At 55.9% G+C, this 25,939-nt stretch overlaps 1 protein-coding gene across 2 annotated transcripts in view; it reads right to left on the bottom strand.

Moving 5' to 3' along the window:
* The window catches only part of LOC144740334 (uncharacterized), a 28,816-nt gene extending 3,067 nt beyond the window's left edge, over positions 1-25,749 (bottom strand). The window contains exons 1-14 of one of the 2 annotated variants that reach the window (XM_078623204.1): positions 24,606-25,745; positions 23,447-23,866; positions 22,781-22,870; positions 18,717-18,850; positions 17,173-17,266; positions 13,434-15,791; positions 12,860-12,972; positions 11,571-12,621; positions 10,741-10,967; positions 9,796-10,362; positions 8,358-8,543; positions 6,335-6,460; positions 4,729-4,839; positions 3,125-3,271 (exon numbers count right to left, since the gene is read on the bottom strand). In XM_078623204.1, coding sequence (XP_078479330.1) covers positions 3,125-3,271; positions 4,729-4,839; positions 6,335-6,460; positions 8,358-8,543; positions 9,796-10,362; positions 10,741-10,967; positions 11,571-12,621; positions 12,860-12,972; positions 13,434-15,791; positions 17,173-17,266; positions 18,717-18,850; positions 22,781-22,870; positions 23,447-23,588 — 5,346 coding nt within the window. In that variant the 5' untranslated portion in view covers positions 23,589-23,866; positions 24,606-25,745. Of the gene's footprint in view, positions 1-3,124; positions 3,272-4,728; positions 4,840-6,334; positions 6,461-8,357; positions 8,544-8,749; positions 9,202-9,795; positions 10,363-10,740; positions 10,968-11,570; positions 12,622-12,859; positions 12,973-13,433; positions 15,792-17,172; positions 17,267-18,716; positions 18,851-22,780; positions 22,871-23,446; positions 23,867-24,605 lie in introns of those variants that run through there. The other variant, XM_078623205.1, reaches the window with a different exon arrangement.
* Between the last annotated feature and the right edge of the window lie 190 nt (positions 25,750-25,939).

Raw genomic sequence — 25,939 nt, 5'->3', positions numbered from 1 at the left:
TGTAGTGGTGAGTGTACTAGTGGTGAGTGTACTAGTGGTGAGTGTACTAGTGGTGAGTGTACTAGTGGTGAGTGTACTAGTGGTGAGTGTGCTAGTGGTGAGTGTACTAGTGGTGAGTGTGCTAGTGGTGAGTGTACTAGTGGTGAGTGTGCTAGTGGTGAGTGTACTAGTGGTGAGTGTGCTAGTGGTGAGTGTACTAGTGGTGAGTGTGCTAGTGGTGAGTGTACTAGTGGTGAGTGTGCTAGTGGTGAGTGTACTAGTGGTGAGTGTACTAGTGGTGAGTGTACTAGTGGTGAGTGTACTAGTGGTGAGTGTAGTGGTGAGTGTACTAGTGGTGAGTGTACTAGTGGTGAGTGTAGTGGTGAGTGTACTAGTGGTGAGTGTAGTAGTGGTGAGTGTACTAGTGGTGAGTGTAGTGGTGAGTGTACTAGTGGTGAGTGTAGTGGTGAGTGTACTAGTGGTGAGTGTACTAGTGGTGAGTGTACTAGTGGTGAGTGTAGTGGTGAGTGTACTAGTGGTGAGTGTACTAGTGGTGAGTGTACTAGTGGTGAGTGTAGTGGTGAGTGTACTAGTGGTGAGTGTAGTAGTGGTGAGTGTACTAGTGGTGAGTGTAGTGGTGAGTGTACTAGTGGTGAGTGTACTAGTGGTGAGTGTGCTAGTGGTGAGTGTACTAGTGGTGAGTGTACTAGTGGTGAGTGTACTAGTGGTGAGTGTACTAGTGGTGAGTGTACTAGTGGTGAGTGTAGTGGTGAGTGTAGTGGTGAGTGTACTAGTGGTGAGTGTACTAGTGGTGAGTGTGCTAGTGGTGAGTGTACTAGTGGTGAGTGTACTAGTGGTGAGTGTACTAGTGGTGAGTATACTAGTGGTGAGTGTACTAGTGGTGAGTGTACTAGTGGTGAGTGTAGTGGTGAGTGTACTAGTGGTGAGTGTACTAGTGGTGAGTGTACTAGTGGTGAGTATACTAGTGGTGAGTGTACTAGTGGTGAGTGTACTAGTGGTGAGTGTACTAGTGGTGAGTATACTAGTGGTGAGTGTACTAGTGGTGAGTGTACTAGTGGTGAGTGTACTAGTGGTGAGTATACTAGTGGTGAGTGTACTAGTGGTGAGTGTAGTAGTGGTGAGTGTACTAGTGGTGAGTGTACTAGTGGTGAGTGTACTAGTGGTGAGTATACTAGTGGTGAGTGTACTAGTGGTGAGTGTACTAGTGGTGAGTGTACTAGTGGTGAGTGTACTAGTGGTGAGTGTACTAGTGGTGAGTGTACTAGTGGTGAGTATACTAGTGGTGAGTGTACTAGTGGTGAGTGTACTAGTGGTGAGTGTACTAGTGGTGAGTGTAGTGGTTAGTGTACTAGTGGTGAGTGTAGTGGTGAGTGTAGTAGTGTTGAGTGTACTAGTGGTGAGTGTACTAGTGGTGAGTGTAGTAGTGGTGAGTGTAGTAGTGGTGAGTGTACTAGTGGTGAGTGTACTAGTGGTGAGTGTACTAGTGGTGAGTGTACTAGTGGTGAGTGTACTAGTGGTGAGTGTACTAGTGGTGAGTATACTAGTGGTGAGTGTACTAGTGGTGAGTGTACTAGTGGTGAGTATACTAGTGGTGAGTGTACTAGTGGTGAGTGTACTAGTGGTGAGTATACTAGTGGTGAGTGTACTAGTGGTGAGTGTACTAGTGGTGAGTGTACTAGTGGTGAGTATACTAGTGGTGAGTGTACTAGTGGTGAGTGTACTAGTGGTGAGTGTACTAGTGGTGAGTGTGCTAGTGGTGAGTGTACTAGTGGTGAGTGTACTAGTGGTGAGTGTACTAGTGGTGAGTGTACTAGTGGTGAGTGTACTAGTGGTGAGTGTACTAGTGGTGAGTTGACTAGTGGTGAGTGTACTAGTGGTGAGTGTAGTAGTGGTGAGTGTAGTGGTGAGTGTACTAGTGGTGAGTGTACTAGTGGTGAGTGTAGTGGTGGTGAGTGTACTAGTGGTGAGTGTACTAGTGGTGATTGTACTAGTGGTGAGTGTAGTGGTGAGTGTACTAGTGGTGAGTGTACTAGTGGTGAGTGTACTAGTGGTGAGTGTAGTGGTGAGTGTAGTGGTGGTGAGTGTACTAGTGGTGAGTGTACTAGTGGTGAGTGTACTAGTGGTGAGTGTAGTGGTGAGTGTACTAGTGGTGAGTGTACTAGTGGTGAGTTGACTAGTGGTGAGTGTACTAGTGGTGAGTGTAGTAGTGGTGAGTGTAGTGGTGAGTGTACTAGTGGTGAGTGTACTAGTGGTGAGTGTAGTAGTGGTGAGTGTACTAGTGGTGAGTGTACTAGTGGTGAGTGTACTAGTGGTGAGTGTACTAGTGGTGAGTGTAGTAGTGGTGAGTATACTAGTGGTGAGTGTACTAGTGGTGAGTGTACTAGTGGTGAGTGTAGTGGTGAGTGTACTAGTGGTGAGTGTACTAGTGGTGAGTGTAGTGGTGAGTGTACTAGTGGTGAGTGTACTAGTGGTGAGTGTACTAGTGGTGAGTGTAGTAGTGGTGAGTATACTAGTGGTGAGTGTACTAGTGGTGAGTGTACTAGTGGTGAGTGTAGTGGTGAGTGTACTAGTGGTGAGTGTACTAGTGGTGAGTGTACTAGTGGTGAGTGTACTAGTGGTGAGTGTAGTAGTGGTGAGTATACTAGTGGTGAGTGTACTAGTGGTGAGTGTAGTGGTGAGTGTACTAGTGGTGAGTGTACTAGTGGTGAGTGTACTAGTGGTGAGTGTACTAGTGGTGAGTGTAGTAGTGGTGAGTGTACTAGTGGTGAGTGTACTAGTGGTGAGTGTAGTGGTGAGTGTACTAGTGGTGAGTGTAGTAGTGGTGAGTGTACTAGTGGTGAGTGTACTAGTGGTGAGTGTACTAGTGGTGAGTGTACTAGTGGTGAGTGTACTAGTGGTGAGTGTACTAGTGGTGAGTGTACTAGTGGTGAGTGTATAGTGTAGTGTATAGGATGAACGTTGAGGTTTATGAGTGCCACGGGGTGACCAATACGCTGTGACTTGCTCAGTAACAGTGGGTGCCGTGCGTGTTAAGCACAACGCGCTCCTGAAACAAAAGTGCAAACGCCACGTCCAAGCGACACCACGTGGTGTGAACGGTGCGGTTTGAGTGGGCGGCTCTCACGCGGCTGGTGCTGAGGCGGTGAGCGTCAACGTCCAGTCTCTGCCTGAGCACCCCGGTGAGGATGAGCTCAGCGCTCACCACGTCAACGCCGCGGCAATCGCGCAGACGCACAGAGTCCTCGGGGCACGACACCACCAGCACTCCGGCCTGGTGCGGGGTTCGTGCACGCACGCGCGGGTTACACACACACCACACACACAGGTACACACACACACACACAGGTACACACACACACAGGTACACACACACACACAGGTACACACACACACGGATACACACACACACGGACACACACACACACGGATACACACACACACGGATACACACACACACGGATACACACACACGGACACACACACACACACGGACACACACACACACACGGATACACACACACACGGATACACACACACGGATACACACACACGGATACACACACACGGATACACACACACGGATACACACACACACACGGATACACACACACGGATACACACACACACGGATACACACACACGCACGGATACACACACACGCACGGATACACACACACGCACGGATACACACACACGGATACACACACACACGGATACACATACACGGATACACACACACACGGATACACACACACGGACACACACACACACACGGACACACACACACACACGGACACACACACACGGATACACACACACGGATACACACACACGGATACACACACACACGGATACACATACACGGATACACACACACACGGATACACACACACGGACACACACACACACACGGATACACACACACACGGATACACACACACACGGATACACACACACACACGGATACACACACACACACGGATACACACACACGGATACACACACACGGATACACACACACGGGCACACACACACGGATACACACACACGGATACACACACACGGGCACACACACACGGGCACACACACACGGACACACACACACGGATACACACACACGGGCACACACACACGGATACACACACACACGGATACACACACACACGGATACACACACACGGATACACACACACACGGATACACACACACACGGATACACACACACACGGATACACACACACGGACACACACACACGGATACACACACACACGGATACACACACACACGGATACACACACACGGATACACACACACGGATACACACACGGACACACACACACGGACACACACACGGATACACACACACGGACACACACACACACGGACACACACACACGGATACACACACTCACGGATACACACACACGCGCGGGCACACACACGCACATGCACACAGGTACACACACGCACACAGGTACACACACACACAGGTACACACACACACAGGTACACACACACACAGGTACACACACACACACACAGGTACACACACACACACACAGGTACACACACAGGTACACACACACACACACACAGGTACACACACACACAGGTACACACACACACACAGGTACACACACACACAGGTACACACACACACACACACAGGTACACACACACACAGGTACACACACACACAGGTACACGCACACACACGCACACCGTACCTGTGCAGTGCGAGGCACTTTGGGGAGCCAGGTGGCCCCGCCGCACTCCACGATGTCGCGCATGTGGACCGGCTCGGGCTTCACTCCGGCGGTCACGTGCACGCGGCAGCCCTGCAGGCACAAGCCGGGCAGGCCAGTACACACAGGGAGCCTCTACACCACTGTTAGTGTAGAGTGGTGAGTTCAGTAGAAGCTGGGCAGGCCAGTACACACAGGGAGTCTCTACACCACTGTTAGTGTAGAGTGGTGAGTGTACTACAAGCTGGGCAGGCCAGTACACACAGGGAGTCTCTACACCACTGTTAGTGTAGAGTGTTGAGTTCAGTAGAAGCTGGGCAGGCCAGTACACACAGGGAGTCTCTACACCACTGTTAGTGTAGAGTGGTGAGTGTACTACAAGCTGGGCAGGCCAGTACACACAGGGAGTCTCTACACCACTGTTAGTGTAGAGTGTTGAGTTCAGTACAAGCTGGGCAGGCCAGTACACACAGGGAGTCTCTACACCACTGTTAGTGTAGAGTGGTGAGTTCACTACAAGCCGGGCAGGCCAGTACACACAGGGAGTCTCTACACCACTGTTAGTGTAGAGTGGTGAGTGTACTACAAGCTGGGCAGGCCAGTACACACAGGGAGTCTCTACACCACTGTTAGTGTAGAGTGGTGAGTTCAGTACAAGCTGGGCAGGCCAGTACACACAGGGAGTCTCTACACCACTGTTAGTGTAGAGTGGTGAGTGCACTACAAGCTGGGCAGGCCAGTACACACAGGGAGTCTCTACACCACTGTTAGTGTAGAGTGGTGAGTGTACTACAAGCTGGGCAGGCCAGTACACACAGGGAGTCTCTACACCACTGTTAGTGTAGAGTGTTGAGTTCAGTACAAGCTGGGCAGGCCAGTACACACAGGGAGTCTCTACACCACTGTTAGTGTAGAGTGGTGAGTGTACTACAAGCTGGGCAGGCCAGTACACACAGGGAGTCTCTACACCACTGTTAGTGTAGAGTGGTGAGTGCACTACAAGCTGGGCAGGCCAGTACACACAGGGAGCCTCTACACCACTGTTAGTGTAGAGTGGTGAGTGTACTACAAGCTGGGCAGGCCAGTACACACAGGGAGTCTCTACACCACTGTTAGTGTAGAGTGGTGAGTGTACTACAAGCCGGGCAGGCCAGTACACACAGGGAGTCTCTACACCACTGTTAGTGTAGAGTGGTGAGTGTACTACAAGCTGGGCAGGCCAGTACACACAGGGAGTCTCTACACCACTGTTAGTGTAGAGTGGTGAGTGTACTACAAGCCGGGCAGGCCAGTACATACATGTATGCGTGTGTGTGTGTACGTGCGTGTGTGTACGTGTGTGTGTGTAAGTGCGTGTGTGTGCATGTGTGTACGTGCGTGTGTGTATGTGTGTGTGTGTGCGCGTGTGTGTGTGTGCGTGTGTGTGCGTGTGTGTACGTGTGTGTGTGTACGTGTGTGCGTGTGTGTGTGTACGTGTGTGTGTGTACGTGTGCGTGTGTGTGTGTACGTGTGCGTGTGTGCGTGTGTGCATGTACGTGTGTGTACGTGTGTGTGTGTACGTGTGTGTGTGCGTGCGTGCGTCACCCACGTGGAACAGCGGCCTCTCTCTCGCCGCAAGGAGCGACTCTCTGAGCCGGAAGTGGAACTTGGCCTCTTGCTCCTCGTCGCTCACGATGAACGCGTCGGTGTCCACCACGCGGCCACTCTGCTCACACTGACAAAGACAAAGGTCCCCTGTGTAGCCTTGAACATAACTTTTGGGGCAAGAGCTGTTAGCGAGTTGGAGCGCCTTTGAAGACCGGCACGGAACGTGAGGAAGAGATCATACAAACTCCACTCACTCTGTAGAACAGGGGGAGATCACACAAACTCCACTCACTCTGAAGAACAGGGGGAGATCACACAAACTCCACTCACTCACTCTGTAGAACAGGGGGAGATCACACAAACTCCACTTACTCTGTAGAACAGGGGGAGATCACACAAACTCCACTCACTCACTCTGTAGAACAGGGGGAGATCACACAAACTCCACTCACTCTGAAGAACAGGGGGAGATCATACAAACTCGACTCACTCTGTAGAACAGGGGGATAATCACACAAACTCCACTCACTCTGTAGAACAGGGGGAGATGATACAAACTCCACTCACTCACTCTGTAGAACAGGGGGAGATCACACAAACTCCACTCACTCTGTAGAACAGGGGGAGATCATACAAACTCCACTCACTCACTCTGTAGAACAGGGGGAGATCACACAAACTCCACTCACTCACTCTGTAGAACAGGGGGAGATCACACAAACTCCACTCACTCACTCTGTAGAACAGGGGGAGATCACACAAACTCCGCTCACTCACTCTGTAGAACAGGGGGAGATCATACAAACTCCACTCACTCTGTAAAACAGGGGGAGATCATACAAACTCCACTCACTCTGTAGAACAGGGGGAGATCATACAAACTCCACTCACTCTGTAGAACAGAGGGAGATCATACAAACTCCACTCACTCACTAGAACAGGGGGAGATCACACAAACTCGACTCACTCACTCTGTAGAACAGGGGGAGATCATACAAACTCCACTCACTCACTCTGTAGAACAGGGGGAGATCACACAAACTCCACTCACTCTCAGTCTGTAGAACAGGGGGAGATCATACAAACTCCACTCACTCACTCTGTAGAACAGGGGGAGATCATACAAACTCCACTCACTCACTCTGTAGAACAGGGGGAGATCACACAAACTCCACTCACTCACTCTGTAGAACAGGGGGAGATCACACAAACTCCACTCACTCTCAGTCTGTAGAACAGGGGGAGATCATACAAACTCCACTCACTCACTCTGTAGAACAGGGGGAGATCACACAAACTCCACTCACTCACTCTGTAGAACAGGGGGAGATCATACAAACTCCACTCACTCACTCTGTAGAACAGGGGGAGATCATACAAACTCCACTCACTCACTCTGTAGAACATGGGGAGATCATACAAACTCCACTCACTCACTCTGTAGAACAGGGGGAGATCATACAAACTCCACTCACTCACTCTGTAGAACAGGGGGAGATCATACAAACTCCACTCACTCACTCTGTAGAACATGGGGAGATCATACAAACTCCACTCACTCACTCTGTAGAACAGGGGGAGATCACACAAACTCCACTCACTCTCAGTCTGTAGAACAGGGGGAGATCATACAAACTCCACTCACTCTGTAGAACAGGGGGAGATCATACAAACTCCACTCACTCACTCTGTAGAACAGGGGGAGATCACACAAACTCCACTCACTCACTCTGTAGAACAGGGGGAGATCATACAAACTCCACTCACTCACTCTGTAGAACAGGGGGAGATCACACAAACTCCACTCACTCACTCTGTAGAACAGGGGGAGATCATACAAACTCCACTCACTCACTCTGTAGAACAGGGGGAGATCACACAAACTCCACTCACTCACTCTGTAGAACAGGGGGAGATCACACAAACTCCACAGAAAGACGCCCCAGTAAGGTACTGAACCCAAGGCCCGAGCATCACCAACTCGCTGCTACCACCACCCTGCCCGCCCGCACAACCCCCGGCACCTGCTGGATCCAGGCGGGCGTGACGACGGGCACGCCCCTGGCGACGGCGCACAGCATCTTGACGGTGCGGCACACGCGGTCGGTGACCAGGTGGGAGCAGTGGCGCGCGCTGGCGCTCACGGCCCAGCCCAGCGCCCGCACGCGCTGCTCCAGCGCCTCCAGCTCCGCCACTCCCGTGAACGCCACCTGCCGCCGGTACGCACGGAGTGGCAGGTTACACACGCGTGCGAGCACGTGCACACGCGTGCGAGCACGTGCACACGCGTGCGAGCACGTGCACACGCGTGCGAGCACGTGCACACGCGTGCGAGCACGTGCACACGCGTGTGCACGTGCACACGCGTGTGCGAGCACGTGCACACGTGGGTACAAACGGAGAATTACGTACACAGAGATACCACAACGGCAGGTGACGGTGACACAGAGGTCGCAACCGGGTACCCGATACCCGTACCCTACCCGATACCCGGCTACCCGTACCCGGCTGGGTACGGGTACCCATTTGCGACCCTGGTGCGGCCGGGTACGGGTAAGGAATCAAAACCCGTTTGCGACCTCTGCTGTGACATCACCACGGTGCCTGTGCCAGACTAGGTGCACTCGGAGACCACGCGAAGTGTCGAAGGTTCGCTGCTGGCAGGAGATCACGGTACAGACCCCCGGGTGCCGTAGGTTGACTGACTGAGATGACTGGCCGACGCACCACCTGTGCCCCCTACTGTGCAAGCTTGCTGCGTTTTATCCGCGCTGCGCTACGCTGTTGTTGGGGTGCGATACACACACAGAGATAGATAAGTAGAGATACACAGAGATAGAGACAGTTGTACGCACCCGTGAACGCCACCTGCAGCAGATACTCACACGCTCACACACACACACTCACACACACACACTCACTCACTCACACGCTCACACACACACTCACTCACACGCTCACTCACTCACACGCTCACTCACTCACTCACACGCTCACTCACTCACTCACACGCTCACTCACTCACACGCTCACACACACACTCACTCACACGCTCACTCACTCACACGCTGACACACTCACTCACACGCTCACACACTCACTCACACACACACACACTCACTCACACGCTCACTCACTCACATGCTCACACACACACTCACTCACACGCTCACTCACTCACATGCTCACACACACTCACTCACACGCTCACTCACTCACACGCTCACACACACACACTCACACGCTCACACGCTCACTCACTCACACGCTCACACACACACTCACTCACACGCTCACTCACACGCACACACACACGCAGCAAGTGAATTGAACTGTGCACACCCAGCAAGCCAGTGCACCAAGCGAGCCTCACCTCCGATGAGCACAGTTGGCTATGTTGCAGTGCGAAAAGAACTTTGACACACATTCGTACATGCCACGCTCGCACAGGGAGAATCTCACCTTGGGAACGTCTCCCCTGGGATTGCGGGCAGACCGCGGCGTTCCTCGCCCTCCTGAAATTCCCGGCGTTGTCGGCGTTCCCGAGTTTCCCGATGCCCCTCTGCTCCCCTGCGGCGTTCCTGTCCTCTGAGGAATTTCCGGCGTTCCCGAGTTTCCCGATGCCCCTCTGCTCCCCTGCGGCGTTCCTGTCCTCTGAGGAATTTCCGGCGTTCCCGAGTTTCTCGCTGCTCCTCGCCCCTGCGGCGTTCCTGGCCTCTGAGGAATTTCCGGCGTTCCCGAGTTTCTCGATGCCGCTCCTCGCCCATGCGGCGTTCCTGGCCTCTGAGGAATTTCCGGCGTTCCTGAGTTTCCCGATGCCGCTCCTCGCCCCTGCGGCGTTCCTTCCGGCGTTCCCGAGTTTCCCGGTGGCCCTCCGCTCCCCTGCGGCGTTCCCGGAGCGTCGGCGGCTTGGGACGTTCCTGACGTTGCCGACGTTCCCGGTTTCCTGGAATTCCGACGGGATTTCTGCGGCGCTGTCGGCTGCTCCGTGGCCCCACGTCTCTTCCGGGTGGACAGCGTGAGGGGGGGCTGTGTGGGGTGGGGGGGGAGAAAGGGTGGGGAGGGGGGGGGCTTAGGTGGGATTTTGTTGACTGTACTAATTTATGATAATTGGTTTTTTACCCTTCTATCTGGCAACAAAACTGACACCTTTTTACAAGGAGTCATGTTTGCATAGACCACAATACCTGCAGTCATAATGCAAACAAAAGAACATAACTCTGATAATGTGCACTGTCCTTGAAGTTGAAGTTGATTGGTCCACACCCGAGACAGCTTTCCTTAGAGCCTAGTCTCACATGGGTTGGACCAGATGGCGCCAAAAGGCGCATTCCCATAGTGTACTAATTTAATAAATCAACCGGGGACTAAGTACTGTTGTGTAACGTCAGTACTGATTCCACTTACTATCGTCGCACCTCCCGCACCATCGCCACCGTCTCCATCATCACTGGCAGCAGTAGCAGCGGCGGCAGCATCACTGCTACCCTCTTCCTGCCCCGCGGCATTGTGGGAGGCAGCCAAGGGGGGCGGCACCTCCTGCGGGGCCACCTGCTGTTGCTGTGGGCGACCTCGCCGCCTCCGCCGGGTTTCCTCCTGTGGTGCGGTTCCCCCGCCCCCACCGCTCTCCGCTTCTAGTGACAGGGAGATCATGAAAACAGATCTTAGACTTGATTCATAAGTGATCGTTTGGGGTGATGTTTGAGAACCCTCCACCGCCTAAGTGGCTGAGGGGGTGAGTAGGTGAGTGAGTGAGTGGGTGAGTGAGTGGGTGGGTGAGTGTCTGGCTGAGTGGGTGGGTGATTGAGTGGGTGAGTGGATGCATGAGTGGGGGGGTGGGTGAGTGGGTGGGGGGGTGAGTGGGTGGGTGAGTGATTGAGTGGGTGGGTGAGTGGGTGGGTGTGTGGGTGAGTAGGTGAGTGATTGAGTGGGTAGGTCAGTGAGTGAGCTGAAACAATCATAATCGCCACGTCTTTAAACGCCTGCCCACCGCGTGACGGTTTAATCTGATTGGCTGTCATTAGTCGGTGGTGGAGGGCGTCCCGACAAAACAATCTGGCGAGACGGTCACTATGCGGCCCAACCCTGAAATAAATCGACTACGAACCGTAACATTAGCTGAGCATACCCACTACGTGCTAATCTCTTGTCTCACCAACTATCAACTACACCACGAACGCCGCCGTGGTGATGCTCCTGGAAACAACAACGATGACGACGACGACGATGGGACTCACTTGTTTCTACTCCCTTTGTCTCGTCCGCACCTCCACCACCGCTATCCACCGCCTCCTCCACCACTGCCTCCACCACCTCCTCCTCCACCACCGCCTCCTCCACCTCCTCCGCCACCACGGCCCGTGCTCGTCCCCTGCTCCGCGTGCCACCCCCCGCCCCCCGGTGTCGCCGCTGCTGCCCTTCCTCCACCTCGGCTGACCCTCGATGACCGCTGCCGACCCCCCGACCTCTGGGATCATCTGGCCAGATGACGAGGTGGACCTCTCCTCCCCGCGCCAGTGCGCCGTTTGTCTCGTCATCGCCGCCGTCACCGCCGTCGTCATCGCCGCCGCCGGCCCGCCTCCTCCTCCTCTGTGGCGTCGCGGCGCCCTTTGCCCGGCCTGGAGCCCTTCCCTGGGCCACCTTGCCGGTCCGTGGAGTGGCCGCCGCCCCGTCGCTTCCCGTCCCGGGGGCGACACTTTCCGTGCGCACGGCATCGCCGACGCCGCTTCCCACTGCTGTGACATCACTTCCTGCCGCGACGACGGCGCCTTCCGCCCGGCCATCGCCCGCTTTCGAGGGCGCGCCGCGTCCTGTCCGGGCGACGTTGGTTCCCGCGTCGACGCCGCTGCTTCCCGTGTCGACGCCGCTGCTTCCCGCGTCGACGGCGTCACTGCCGGCGTCACTGCCGGCGTCACCTCCTCCTGTCGCGGCGGCGCTGCTCCGCGGATTTCTACCACGCCGCACGTTGCCTCGGGCCTTGGCGACGTCACTTCCTGTCCTGTCGTTGCGTGAGGTTATGGTGACATCACTTCCTGTCCTGTCGTGTGTGGTTCTGGTGACGTCACTTCCTGTCTTGTCGTCGCGTTTGGCTCTGGCGACATCACTTCCTGTCTTGTCGTCACGTGGGGTTCTAGCGACATCACTTCCTGTCTTGTCGTCATGTGGGGCTGTGGCGACATCACTTCCCGCCCCTCCGCTTGGTTTGACTGCCACTGCCGCCGATGTTGCCGTCGCTGCTTTCTGCTTGGCTCGGGTTTTCCGATCCATGCTGCTGGATATGGGGACATCCTGTAAAACAAAGAGCATAAATCCTGCTATCTGCCATACTCTTATCCGCTAATTTCACAATTGCACAATCCCCTTATCCGCTATTCTATTTACTGCCCTATCCTCATCCGCCATTCAACTTATTTCTATACAATCCTTTATAATACACAGGAGGTCGTGGGTTAGATCCCGACCCTGACGCCTGCTGCCGTATATGTGGAGTTAGCGTCTCTCTCTCTCCCCGTGGCCGCTCACTCACCTCCACCACCCGTCCAACCTGCTCTGTGGCGTCATCCTCTGAACTGGCGACCTTTGACCTCCCGGCTGCTGTCCTCCTTTGGCCAATCCTACGAGTGCTGGGCGAGGGGTGACCTGGGGATGGCAAAGACAAAGACGACCAGTGTGGCCTACACAGGTTGCTGGGGCAAGTGCTGTTAGCGAGCACCTACGAATTTGGGTCGCCGGGTTTTTAGCGTGGCACACCAACCACTGCACCACCGCTCCCCCCACCCCCAGTACACACAGATACAAAGATCCCCAGTACAGCCTTAACAGACTGTAGGGCCAAGTGCTGTTAGCGAGTAGCAGCAGCAGCACCTGTGAAGGCCGGCACTGTGGCACACGAGGAGGCGTTTACACATCGCCCCAGGTACTCATTGGAGGCTGAGTCGACCTAGGGGAGGTCCAGGACCGATTCAGATAATCGTCACTGGTGTTTGCCGTAAGCGGGAATCGAATCCGGGTCACCAGGTTTGTAGCGCAGCGTAGCGCTAACCACCACAGAGGCACACACACAGACTTACAGATAATCCGCGGACGATACGTACACCCACCTGGATTAACGTCCCTTTGGTTCGATGTTTCAGCCAGAGGTTTAACGGTCCCAGCAGCTTCCACATGAGCACCTTCCTCCTCCTCCTCCTCCCCGCGATCCTCCGGAAGCTCGGCACCCGTCACCTTGGCCAGACGCTTCACCACCACCGTCAAACTCCGCTGGCGTCTCGACCTCGGCGGCTCTGGTTGTGTTCCCGGTTCTGGCGCCGGTGCGGCCGTGCCGCCCCTCTTGGCGGTCGCGGACTTCCTGCCGCCTCGTCCCGCGCTCGGTGTCCTGGCGGAACGCCGTGGGGCATTTCTCCCCGCGGGCGTCGAAGGCTCGGCCGACGATCCACCGTCGGCGCCGCCACCGTCACCGTCACCGCCGCCGAGTCTCGCTTCCTCGGCGTCTCCCGAGCGCCCGCACTCTCCCGGCGGAGCGCAGTCTCCATCCTCCGCCGAACGCTTCCTCCCAAGTTTCTTAGAACTTTCCGGACATTCCGTGCGGCGCGCTCGCGTTTCTTCACCATCCTCCGACGGCGGATCTCCGCCATGTCTCGCCTCACCCGGCGACTCTCTCTCTCCCGTCGACGCCTTTCCGACCTTCTTCAGAGTTTCCGGGCGATCAAGTTCGGCGGCACGAGCGGCCTCCTCAACCCCCGCCGTCAGCTCGTCGCGCCCCTCGCCCTCGACCGGAGCCACCCAAGTCTCCAACCCGAACAAGTCGCCTTGAGTCTTCGCCGAGGGCCTTCCTAGTTTCCTCGGAGCTTCCGGGCGTCTGGCGCCAGGGTGCCGCGTCTCCGCCCCGACCGCCGTCGACGGGACGTCGGAGTTCCCCTTCGCCTCTCCGGAGGCCGCCGCCGTTTGCAAGTCATTCCACTTCCTTGCCGACTTCCTTCCGGGTTTCTTCGAAGTTCCCGGGGGTTCGACCTTGGTGGGCCGCCGTGTCTCTCCCTCGACGACCGCCGCTGCCGCCGCTTCACGCGCTCCGCTCGTCGCGGAGCCCCCCGCCGTTTCGCGCTCTCCCGGGACGCCTTTCTTGCCCGACGACTTCCCTCCAAGGCGTCCTCCTCGCTTCGAAGACGACGGGATCCCCGGTTGCAATGATCCGGCAGTCTTCTCCGCTGCTGGCGGTACCTCTTCTCCGTTGCCCGCGGGAGTCGGTGGCACGGCTGTTTGCGGCGGCGGGGAGGCACCCTGCCTCTCGGTCGACTTCTCTCCGGCGTCGCCGGTTTCCGTCGACGTGCTTCGCGGGCCGAGCGAAGCGGCGTCCGTCTGCGTGGACGCCCCCTCGCGCCCGCGATCTTCCCCGCCAGTCGACGGGCACCCGGCCGCGGTGCTCGGCAGAGAATCTTCGTTCTCAGTCGCAGTCTTTTCACCGTCTCCATCAGCCTTCGGATCTTCCGCCGGCCTTTCAGTTGTCAGGGAAAGCGTCTTAGCCGTGGTTTCCCCCGACACTCCTCCTCCTGCCCCGGCTTCTCCTCCCCCCTCTGAACTTTCCTCGGGGGGGTCCGTCGACTGCCCGCCGGTGTCGGAGCGGAGCGGCTCGTCACCTCCTGTCGGTTCACCTTCACGCGACTCTGCCGGAAACTCGGCGTCCAAATCGATCGTCTCGTCGTCGTCAGAGCTCGCGGTCTCAACACCCTCGGGATTTCCCATGGTCGAGGCCGAGTTCCCGCCTTCCGCGTTCATCAAACCGCCATCGGCACCCGACTTCTTCTCTCCGCGGTCTCTCTTCTCCACCAGCGCCGCCGCCGCCGTGCCGTCTCCGCCATCTCCACCGTCTCTCACCGGGCCACCAGAATCTCCGCCGAGCGATCCGCCACCTTCGGCCTCCTCCGTCGACGGCGTGCCGACGTCTCCCGCTTCCTTGGAAGCGCGCGGGAGTTCGCCCTGCGGACCGAGCGTCTCATCTGCGGCCTCCACCGCCGCCTCTCCGCCCACCTCCTTCTGGGCGCCGTCTCTCCCGGCGCCACCCCCCACGCCTCGGCCGCCCCTCGCCCCCGAAGGCGACACCTCCACCGAGACTTTCGCCGTCGACCTCCGGCTTTTGGACAGGCGCCCTCTGCTCGCTCGGCACGCCGACGCCGACCCCACCTCCCAACCGCCGCTGGTGCCCGGTGAAATCTCGTGGTCGTTACCGACGCCGAATAACCGCTCCACGGGCTGCGTGGGCTCGCAGTCATCAAAGTGGCAGGCGCCGGTGGCAGGAGACACGGCAGCTGGTTCTTGCCGCTTGTTGCCGACGTACTGCTCCATCGGCTGCGTCTCGTCGAGGGACGATGATGATGATGACGGTGATGTTTCTGGTGCCATTGGCAGTGCCGATGACGTTGATGGTGGTGATGCTGATGATGGCGGTGGATGGAATGGGGAGCCTGGATGGGTTTTGTGGGTGGGAACGTTGGTAGGCAGTGTAAGGGTGGTGGATATCGTTCCACAGTGGGCGTATGTGTGCGTGTGTGAATGTGTACGTTGGGGTGTGTGTGTGTGTGTGTTTACGCGTGTGTGTGTTAGTATGTTGGGGTGTGTGTGTGTGTGGAGGCACAGATAGGGTATTAGTTGCAGAAATTTAAGTTTGAGAGTAATTACTTTATACTCCGACACGGACAGTACGAGTTTATAAGAGACACCCAGACCCAGGGCTCGAACCCAGTTTCTCAACGGTTCTGGGTGAGCATCTCCAACACGGTCATCATCATGAATCGAACATGGCCATTATGATTCAAACAAGGCCATTGTGATCCTGACATAGCCATGATGAACCCCCTAAGGATGCCGCAATGGCAAGATGTTAACTTCGATCCCGACCCTGATGCCTGCTGCTGCTGTATATTTGGAGTTTGCGTCTCTCTCTCATCCTCATCACGGTGGCTAGGAGATGTTAACTACCTCGCCTGGTAGGCAGGTCGTGGGTTCGATCCCGACCCTGACACCTGCTGTATATTTGGAGTTTGCGTCTCTCTCTCTCATCATCACAGTGGCTAGGAGATGTTAACTACCTCGCCTGGTAGGCAGGAGGTCGTGGGTTCGATCCCGACCCTGACGCCTGCTGCTGTATATTTGGAGTTTGCGTGTCTCTCTCCGCGTGGTCTCGTGGATTTTTCTCCGGGTCCTCCGGTTTTTCCCTTCCCATTTGGAATCAACGTCACGCGTTTAGAGTATTTGTCTGCTGTAAATTTACACGCGATAAGCCGCTTCGTTGCGCTACCATTTGTGGCCAGATCGCTTCTGAAAAAGGGCTATATAGTTCAGTGGGCCCTTACCTGGTAAAATAAAAGTAGTTTAGTTTAGTTTTTAGTTCGGCTAAGACACCCAGATGCAGGATTTCGAACCCAAGAATTCAACAGTACAAGCTCAGCAATGTCTATGACATGGCCATTATGAACCCCCAACGACAACAACAACCGCCATTCGCCACTAAGTGGTGGTGATGTCACCACAGCGCTTGTGCCAGGCTATGTGCACTTTAAGGCCATGTCAAGTGTCGAACGCCCACTGGCAGGTCACGGGACTGACCCAGATGCCATGGGTTGACTGACTGAGATGATTGGCCGATGCACCACCTGTGCCCCCTACTGTGCCAACTTGCTGTATTTTATCCACCCGGCGCTCCGCTCGTTGTTGTGAGCGTCGCTCCTCTGCCCTCCGCTGTTGCTGGAGGGCGACTGCCTCCAACTGCCCAGTAGCAGCAGCAGCGTCCTTCACGAGCCTCCTCCGCAGACAGAGAGACACACACCAAAGAGTTTGTCCATGTACCTGCGCCACAGGGCTGCATGGAAGAGTTTGAAGAGTTGGGAAAGAGGGAGGTCCAATGACTTTGCTTGGGATACACGTACGCCTGCGTCTCCACCTGCAACAAAGACAAATATCCCCCACGTAGCCTTAACAGACTGTTGGGCCAAGTGCGGTTAGTGAGCAGGACCTATGCAGGCCGGCACTGCGGTACACGAGGGGGTGGGTGGCCAGCACCACGCCTGGCCGGCTTTGTCTCCCCAGTGGCGATGTTTACCCCACACCGCACCCGGTACTCATTTGACGCCAAGTCGACCTAGGGGAGGCCCAGGACCGGTTAAGATAATTTTCACAGAATTTTGCCCGTCAATGGGTTCGTAGCACTAACCGCTACGCCATCAACACACACACACACACGTACGCATCAGCCACAGCAATCGCAGCACCAGCAGCGGACAAATGCCAACTTTCATAATAATCCACAATACCGTTTTTTTTGGTGAGATCACGTAAATATAAATGTGTCGTTAAACCCGCCACCACCCAACTAGTAAGGTTTGTCACGTAAACAAATCGTGCCAATTACTGACTGGTTCAGCACGCCGGAGAGTAAAACCCACTACAACATTTACAATTCCAGTACCGTGACGTTTTGCCAGTACAGGTAGTCCTTACTTAATAACAACTCCGATCATTTTTCATTGCTGGAGGGGCAGAAGTCGCAAACGGGTTTTGATTCCTTACCCGTACCCGTACCCGGCCGCACCAGGGTCGCAAATGGGTACCCGTACCCGTACCCGGCCGGGTACGGGTACCCGTTTCCGGCCGGGTACGGGTACCCGTTCCCTACCCGTACCCGTACTCTACCCGAAATGAGTGACAAACGGTTACTCACCAGTGACTCACGGCCTACCCGTACCCGTACCCGGCCGGGTACGGGTAGCCGGGTATCGGGTAGGGTACGGGTATCGGGTACCCGGTTGCGACCTCTGTGGAGGGGTTGCCCCCCCCTCTTGAAAATCCTGGCTCCATCATTGGTCGTGAGTCAGAACCCAACCCTGGCACCAATATATTTGAAATGTGTGGTGTCTTTCTCTCTCTCTCTCCCCGTGATCTCGTGGATTTTTCTCCGGGCCCTCCGTTTTCCCCTCCACATTTAGACTCAACACGACGCGTTTAGAGTATTTCGCTGCTATAAATTTCCACGTGATGATAAGCCACTTCGTTGAGCGATCATTTGAGCTACGTAGCTCAGTGGGGTCCTTACAACTGGTAAAATTAAAATAGTAAAAATAGGTGGAATGGTGAAAGGGTCACTGTGAGATCATAGGACAGACCCAGGTGACTGACAGATGCACCAACACCATCGCTGACTGTGACAGCTCGCATAATGCACATTCAAGATGAAGACCCACCAATGTAGCTCACTGAAGCTGCCGGGGCGAGCGTTGTTAGCGAGCGGCACCTACTAACGCCAGCACACAGCGCAACGAGGGGGTGGGTGGCCAGCGCCAGTCCCGGCCGCCTTTCTCTCCCCGAGTGGCGATAACGCACACACACACACACACCTCATCGATGCAGGGGAAATGCTGAGTCGGCATGTCTGAGAGGCTCTGAGGAGAGGACTCCTGGTGCAGCACTGCCCCCAGTTCTGCTTCTAGCCCTGCCTCCACTCGAGCTCCCGGCTGGCGGATCCATCCACCTGCAGCAACAGAACAACCCACACAGAGTGACGTCGTGCGAGCGAGTGGTCAGCGCGCTGTGCTACGAATCTGATTCCCGCTCACGGGAGATTATCTGAACCGGTCCTGGGCCTTCCCTAGGTCGACTAAGCCTCAAATGAGTACCTGGTGGGGGGTGTAAACATCGCCACTGGGGAGACAAAGGCCGTGATCGGGAATTGAACTCGGGACGCTGGGTACGTAGCGCAGCAAGCTGTTGTACGCACTCATTCAAGACCTTACAAACTCCACTCACTGACACTCACTCTGTAGAACAGGGGGAGATCATACAAACTCCACTCACTCATTCTGTAGAACAGGGGGAGATCATACAAACTCCACTCACTCTCACTCACTCTGTAGAACAGGGGGAGATCATACAAACTCCACTCACTCACTCTGTAAAACAGGGGGAGATCACACAAACTCCACTCACTCACTCTGTAAAACAGGGGGAGATCACACAAACTCCACTCACTCTCACTTACTCTGTAGAACAGGGGGAGATCATACAAACTCCACTCACTCACTCTGTAGAACAGGGGGAGTTCACACTCGCTCTCGCTCTGCAAAACAGGGGGAGAATCATACAAACTCAACGCAGAAAGTTGCCCCAGTCAGGTATCGAACCCAGGCTGGGTGGTGTGTGGGGTTGGGTGGTGTGTGGAGTTGGGTGGTGTGTGGAGTTGGGTGATGTGTGGGGTTGGGTGGTGTGTGGGGTTGGGTGGTGTGTGGAGTTGGGTGGTGTGTGGGGTTGGGTGATGTGTGGGGTTGGGTGGTGTGTGGAGTTGGGTGATGTGTGGGGTTGGGTGGTGTGTGGGGTTGAGTGATGTGTGGGGTTGGGTGGTGTGTGGAGTTGGGTGATGTGTGGGGTTGGGTGGTGTGTGGGGTTGGGTGGTGTGTGGAGTTGGGTGATGTGTGGGGTTGGGTGGTGTGTGGGGTTGAGTGATGTGTGGGGTTGGGTGATGTGTGAAGTTGAGTGATGTGTGGAGTTGGGTGGTGTGTGGGGTTGGGTGGTGTGTGGAGTTGGGTGGTGTGTGGAGTTGGGTGGTGTGTGGGGTTGGGTGGTGTGTGGAGTTGGGTGGTGTGTGGAGTTGGGTGGTGTGTGGGGTTGGGTGGTGTGTGGAGTTGGGTGATGTGTGGAGTTGGGTGGTGTGTGGGGTTGGGTGGTGTGTGGAGTTGGGTGATGTGTGGGGTTGGGTGATGTGTGGAGTTGGGTGATGTGTGGAGTTGGGTGATGTGTGGAGTTGGGTGATGTGTGGAGTTGGGTGGTGTGTGGGGTTGGGTGATGTGTGGAGTTGGGTGATGTGTGGAGTTGGGTGATGTGTGGGGTTGGGTGATGTGTGGAGTTGGGTGATGTGTGGGGTTGGGTGGTGTGTGGGGTTGGGTGGTGTGTGGGGTTGGGTGATGTGTGGAGTTGGGTGATGTGTGGGGTTGGGTGGTGTGTGGGGTTGGGTGATGTGTGGGGTTGGGTGATGTGTGGAGTTGGGTGATGTGTGGAGTTGGGTGGTGTGTGGAGTTGGGTGATGTGTGGGGTTGGGTGGTGTGTGGAGTTGGGTGGTGTGTGGAGTTGGGTGATGTGTGGAGTTGGGTGGTGTGTGGAGTTGGGTGGTGTGTGGGGTTGGGTGGTGTGTGGGGTTGGGTGATGTGTGGAGTTGGGTGATGTGTGGAGTTGGGTGGTGTGTGGAGTTGGGTGATGTGTGGGGTTGGGTGGTGTGTGGAGTTGGGTGGTGTGTGGGGTTGGGTAGTGTGTGGGGTTGGGTGGTGTGTGGGGTTGGGTGATGTGTGGAGTTGGGTGATGTGTGGAGTTGGGTGGTGTGTGGAGTTGGGTGATGTGTGGGGTTGGGTGGTGTGTGGAGTTGGGTGGTGTGTGGAGTTGGGTGATGTGTGGAGTTGGGTGATGTGTGGGGTTGGGTGGTGTGTGGAGTTGGGTGGTGTGTGGAGTTGGGTGATGTGTGGGGTTGGGTGATGTGTGGAGTTGGGTGATGTGTGGGGTTGGGTGATGTGTGGAGTTGGGTGGTGTGTGGGGTTGGGTGGTGTGTGGGGTTGGGTGGTGTGTGGGGTTGGGTGATGTGTGGAGTTGGGTGATGTGTGGAGTTGGGTGGTGTGTGGAGTTGGGTGATGTGTGGGGTTGGGTGGTGTGTGGAGTTGGGTGGTGTGTGGAGTTGGGTGATGTGTGGAGTTGGGTGATGTGTGGGGTTGGGTGGTGTGTGGAGTTGGGGTGTGGTGGTGTGGGAGGTGGGGTGGGTGTGTGGGGTTGGGTGTGTGTGGAGTTGGGTGGTGTGTGGAGTTGGGTGGTGTGTGGGGGTTGGGTGGTGTGGTGGGGTTGGGTGATGTGTGGGGTTGGGTGATGTGTGGAGTGGGTGATGTGTGGGGTTGGGTGGTGTGTGGGTTGGGTGATGTGTGGGGGTTGGGTGTGTGTGGGGTTGGGTGTGTGGTGGGGTTGGGTGGTGTGTGGGTTGGGTGTGTGTGGGGTTGGTGGTGTGTGGGGGTGGGTGTGTGTGGGTTGGGTGGTGTGTGGAGTTGGGTGGTGTGTGGGGTTGGGTGTGTGTGGATTGGGTGATGTGTGGAATTGGGTGGTGTGTGGAGTTGGGTGATGTGGTGGAGTTGGGGTGGTGTGGGGGGTTGGGTGGTGTGTGGGAATTGGGTGGTGTGTGGGGTTGGGTGGTGTGTGGAATTGGGTGATGTGTGGATTGGGTGGTGTGTGGGTTGGGTGAGTGTGGAGTGGGTGGTGTGTGGGGTTGGGTGGTGTGTGGTTGGGTGGTGTGTGGGGTTGGGTGGTGTGTGGAATTGGGTGATGTGTGGAGTTGGGTGATGTGTGGAGTTGGGTGGTGTGTGGAATTGGGTGATGTGTGGAGTTGGGTGGTGTGTGGAGTTGGGTGGTGTGTGGAGTTGGGTGGTGTGTGGATTGGGTGATGTGTGGAGTTGGGTGATGTGTGGAGTTGGGTGGTGTGTGGTGTGGGTGGTGTGTGGATTGGGTGGTGTGTGGAGTTGGGTGGTGTGTGGAGTTGGGTGGTGTGTGGATTGGGTGATGTGTGGAGTTGGGTGGTGTGTGGGAATTGGGGTGGTGTGTGGTGTTGGGTGGGTGTGTGGGGTGGGTGGTGTGTGGAATTGGGTGGTGTGTGGGTTGGGTGGTGTGTGGGTGGGTGGTGTGTGGAGTTGGGTGGTGTGTGGAATTGGGTGGGGTGTGGAGTTGGGTGGTGTGTGGAGTTGGGTGGTGTGTGGAGTTGGGGTGATGTGTGGAGTTGGGTGATGTGTGGGGTTGGGTGGTGTGTGGGGTTGGGTGGTGTGTGGGGTTGGGTGGTGTGTGGAGTTGGGTGATGTGTGGAGTTGGGTGGTGTGTGGAGTTGGGTGGTGTGTGGGTTGGGTGATGTGTGGGGGGGTGATGTGTGGGGTTGGGTGGTGTGTGGGGTTGGGTGGTGTGTGGAGTTGGGTGGTGTGTGGAGTTGGGTGATGTGTGGGGTTGGGTGGTGTGTGGAGTTGGGTGATGTGTGGAGTTGGGTGATGTGTGGAGTTGGGTGATGTGTGGAGTTGGGTGATGTGTGGGGTGGGTGGTGTGTGGGGTTGGGTGGTGTGTGGAGTTGGGTGATGTGTGGAGTTGGGTGGTGTGTGGAGTTGGGTGATGTGTGGGGTTGGGTGGTGTGTGGAGTTGGGTGGTGTGTGGAGTTGGGTGGTGTGTGGGAATTGGGTGATGTGTGGGGTTGGGTGATGTGTGGAGTTGGGTGATGTGTGGAGTTGGGTGGTGTGTGTGGTTTGGCGATGTGTGGGGTTGGGTGATGTGTGGGGTTGGGTGATGTGTGGGGTTGGGTGGTGTGTGGGGTTGGGTGATGTGTGGGGTTGGGTGATGTGTGGGGTTGGGTGATGTGTGGGGTTGGGTGATGTGTGGGGTTGGGCGATGTTTGGGGTCTCACCCAGCAAATGAACATCATCTTCGCTGTCGTCATCTTGATCCGCGTCCTCAGGGCTTGCAGCACCAGCAGCACCAGCAATAGCTTGAGCCACTGAATCGTCATCCCAGACACAAAGACAGATCCCCCCATGTAGCCTTCAGCATAATGTTGGGCAAGTGCTGTTAGCGAGTAGCAGCACCACCGATTGAAGGTCCGACACGAGGCGGTGGGTGGCCACCACTTACCACGCCCGGCCGCCTTTGTATCCCCAGTGGCCACGTGATGATGGTGGTGATGGTGATGAGTCACTGGGTTGAGTTAGAATTTTTGTTGGCTACGTCGCTTCTTCAAATCATTTAGTCTGTGGCTCTCTGAGCGAGTCTATGGCTCTCCGAGTGAGTCTATGGCTCTCTGTGTGAGTCTATGGCTCTCTGAGTGAGTCTATGGCTCTCTGAGCGAGTCTATGGCTCTCTGAGCGAGTCTATGGCTCTCTAAGTGAGTCTATGGCTCTCTGAGCGAGTCTATGGCTTCCTGAGTGAGTCTATGAGTCCCCACCGTAATCCCAGTGGCTGTGCGGCTGAAACCTGGACAGGCTCTCAGCAGCGCCGGCTCAGAGGCGTCTCTGCCCTCCCAGTGCCACCCGGCCGCCTCTCCCCAGAAGCGCGTTCTCAACGAGTAGGCGCCTACCTTTGCCACCGCTGCCACCACCACCACCACCACCGCCGTCACCACCGCCACCACCACCGCCGTCACCACCGCCGTCACCACCACCACCGCCGCCATCACCACCATCTCCAGCATCCTCTTCAATGTCCGTGTCGCTGTCCATGTGAAACTCTGGGGCTTGTTGAGGGAGTTTCGCTGTCAATTTCACGGATTCACCTTTGTCAGCTTTGCAACTTCCTCCTCCTCCTCCCCCAACTCCTTGCTCCACCTCCAAATCCTCAATATCAGTCTCACTTCCCGAACTCTGCAACTCTTGCTGCTGCTGTTGTTGCTGTTGCTGATGGTGGCGGTGGCCAGGAGTGACGTCCAAGTCTTGGTCCGACCTCCTGGCGAGGTTCGCCTGCGGTCGTCTCAAGGGGATTGGCTGAGATGCCGTTTGGTCTGTGGAACGTGACGGCGATAACGATCAAGGCCGGTTCCTGATGGAGCTGCCCGACCCCCCCCCCACACCCGCCCCTACCCCCCACACCCCCCCCCCCACACTCCCCCCCCAGACCCACCTCTACCCCCACACCCACCCCCCACAGACCCGCACCTACCCCCACACCCCCCCCCCTGACCCGCCCCTACCCCCACCCCCACCCCCAAACCCGCCCCTACCCACACACCCACCCCCCCCACACCCCCCCCCCAGAACCGCCCCTACCCCCCCAACACCCGCCCCCTACCACCACACCCCCCCCCCACCCGCCCCTACCCCCACACCATCCCCCCCCCCAGACCCACAATATTTACAGCCAAACACTGGAAGCGCTTGAAGTTGATTCTAAATGTGGAGGGAAAACCCGGAGGACCCGAATAAAAATCCACACAACCACGGGGAGAGAGAGAGAGAGACACGCAAACTCCAAATATACAGCAGCAGCAGGCGTCAGGGTCGCGATCCAATCCATGACCTCCTGCATAGCAGGCGAGGTAGTCAACGTCCCCTCGCGTCGAATGAACGCTACGACCCACCGTCCCACCCCCCCCCCCCACCACGTTACACACGAGACAGAGGGAGACACGGACGGACAGAGTTAACGTCTTTCAACCTCGAGACGGAACGGCGTTAACCGACGATCGCGACGAGATTTCGGCGTCTCGCCAAGACCGGCGCGCGCGCTCACACGGCGATCACCTTGTGCGGAGTCCGTCTCGGACTCGGTAGATGAAAAGTCCAGCCGCAAGCACTTCCTGGGAGCTGGGATCAGTGGGCCAGAGTCATTGCGCTCCTCCTCACTACAGCGACGTAGACACACACACACAACAACAACAACCGTCGTCAGCCGTCACCACGGCGCTTGTGCCACGCTAGGTACACCTTGAAGCTATCACGTGAAGTGTGAAATGCTCGCTGCTGCCAGAAGGTCACGGGACAGACTCAGTTGGCAGTCGTGGTGATAGCTCACTACAGTGACCTGTTATCCAGAGGTCGCTGGTTCTATTCCATCTCCTGGCACAGCAGCTGAAACAATGGTAGCAAGATTAATAAATCAGTGCGGTTGAGAGGGCTGGTTCGGCGAGTGACCGTGTGGTTGAATGGTTGCGTGGTTGAGTGGTGGCTTCAATATAAGCCATGTCGTTGAGGGTCTGTATCTTTGAATGACTTAACAGGTCGGTTGGTGAGTGACCGTGTGTGTGGTTGAGCGGTTGAGAGGTTGGGTAGGAGAGTGGACCGTGTGATTGAGTGGTCGTGTGGTGGCGACGCTGATTGAGAGGTTGGGTAGGTGAGTGACTGTGCCGTTGAGTGGTTGAAGCGGCTAAATGATTTGAGTAGTTGTGGAGTTTAGTGGTTGCGTAGTTGGCTAGCCCTTGTGTGGTTAGGTTAAATCTCGGGTACAATTTTAAGTATTGCTGCTGCTGCTAACATTCCAAGGCCTTAAACGGCCCTTAACCATTTCACATTCAACAACTCACGGCTTCTCCGATCCGACGATTTACATTTGCCCCGTGTGCCGAGAACTAAGCCTCTGCGTCTGGGCTGACCGCGGGCCTTTGATTGCGCCAAGACCACGGAATGCCCTGGCCACCAGTGGCTAGACGGGCGAGCTCGCTCACCCTGTTGAGGTCTTCTCTAAAGACTCAACTCGTTTCGCGTGCAGGCCGACACTTCCCACGTATGACCAGTAGACTCTGGACTTTGTAGCAACTCAGACTCTCGATTGTGCGCGTGCGGTTTGTCCGATTTGCGGATTAACCGCACCGTTGAGATTTAGACGTGAATTAATAACTCGTGGATTTTCCCCTTAAGCCCAAATGAATCATCTAAAAAACGGTTATACATTAATAATAATAGTTTTTTTTACCATTTTTTCTGGCAACAAAACTGACACCTTTTTACAAGGTATCGTGTTTGCATTAACCATAATACCTGAGGTCAGAATGCAAACAAAAAACAACTCTGATAATGTGTGCATTCTCCTTGAAATTGATTGGTCCACACCAGAGACAGCTTTTCTTAGAGCCCAGTCC

Source organism: Lampetra planeri, unplaced genomic scaffold (assembly GCF_965212315.1).
Source record: "Lampetra planeri unplaced genomic scaffold, kcLamPlan1.2.h2 scaffold_207, whole genome shotgun sequence".
Lineage (NCBI taxonomy): Eukaryota > Metazoa > Chordata > Hyperoartia > Petromyzontiformes > Petromyzontidae > Lampetra > Lampetra planeri.
Note: the sequence above shows the minus strand (reverse complement) of the source record. Positions and strands in the feature narration are given on the sequence as shown.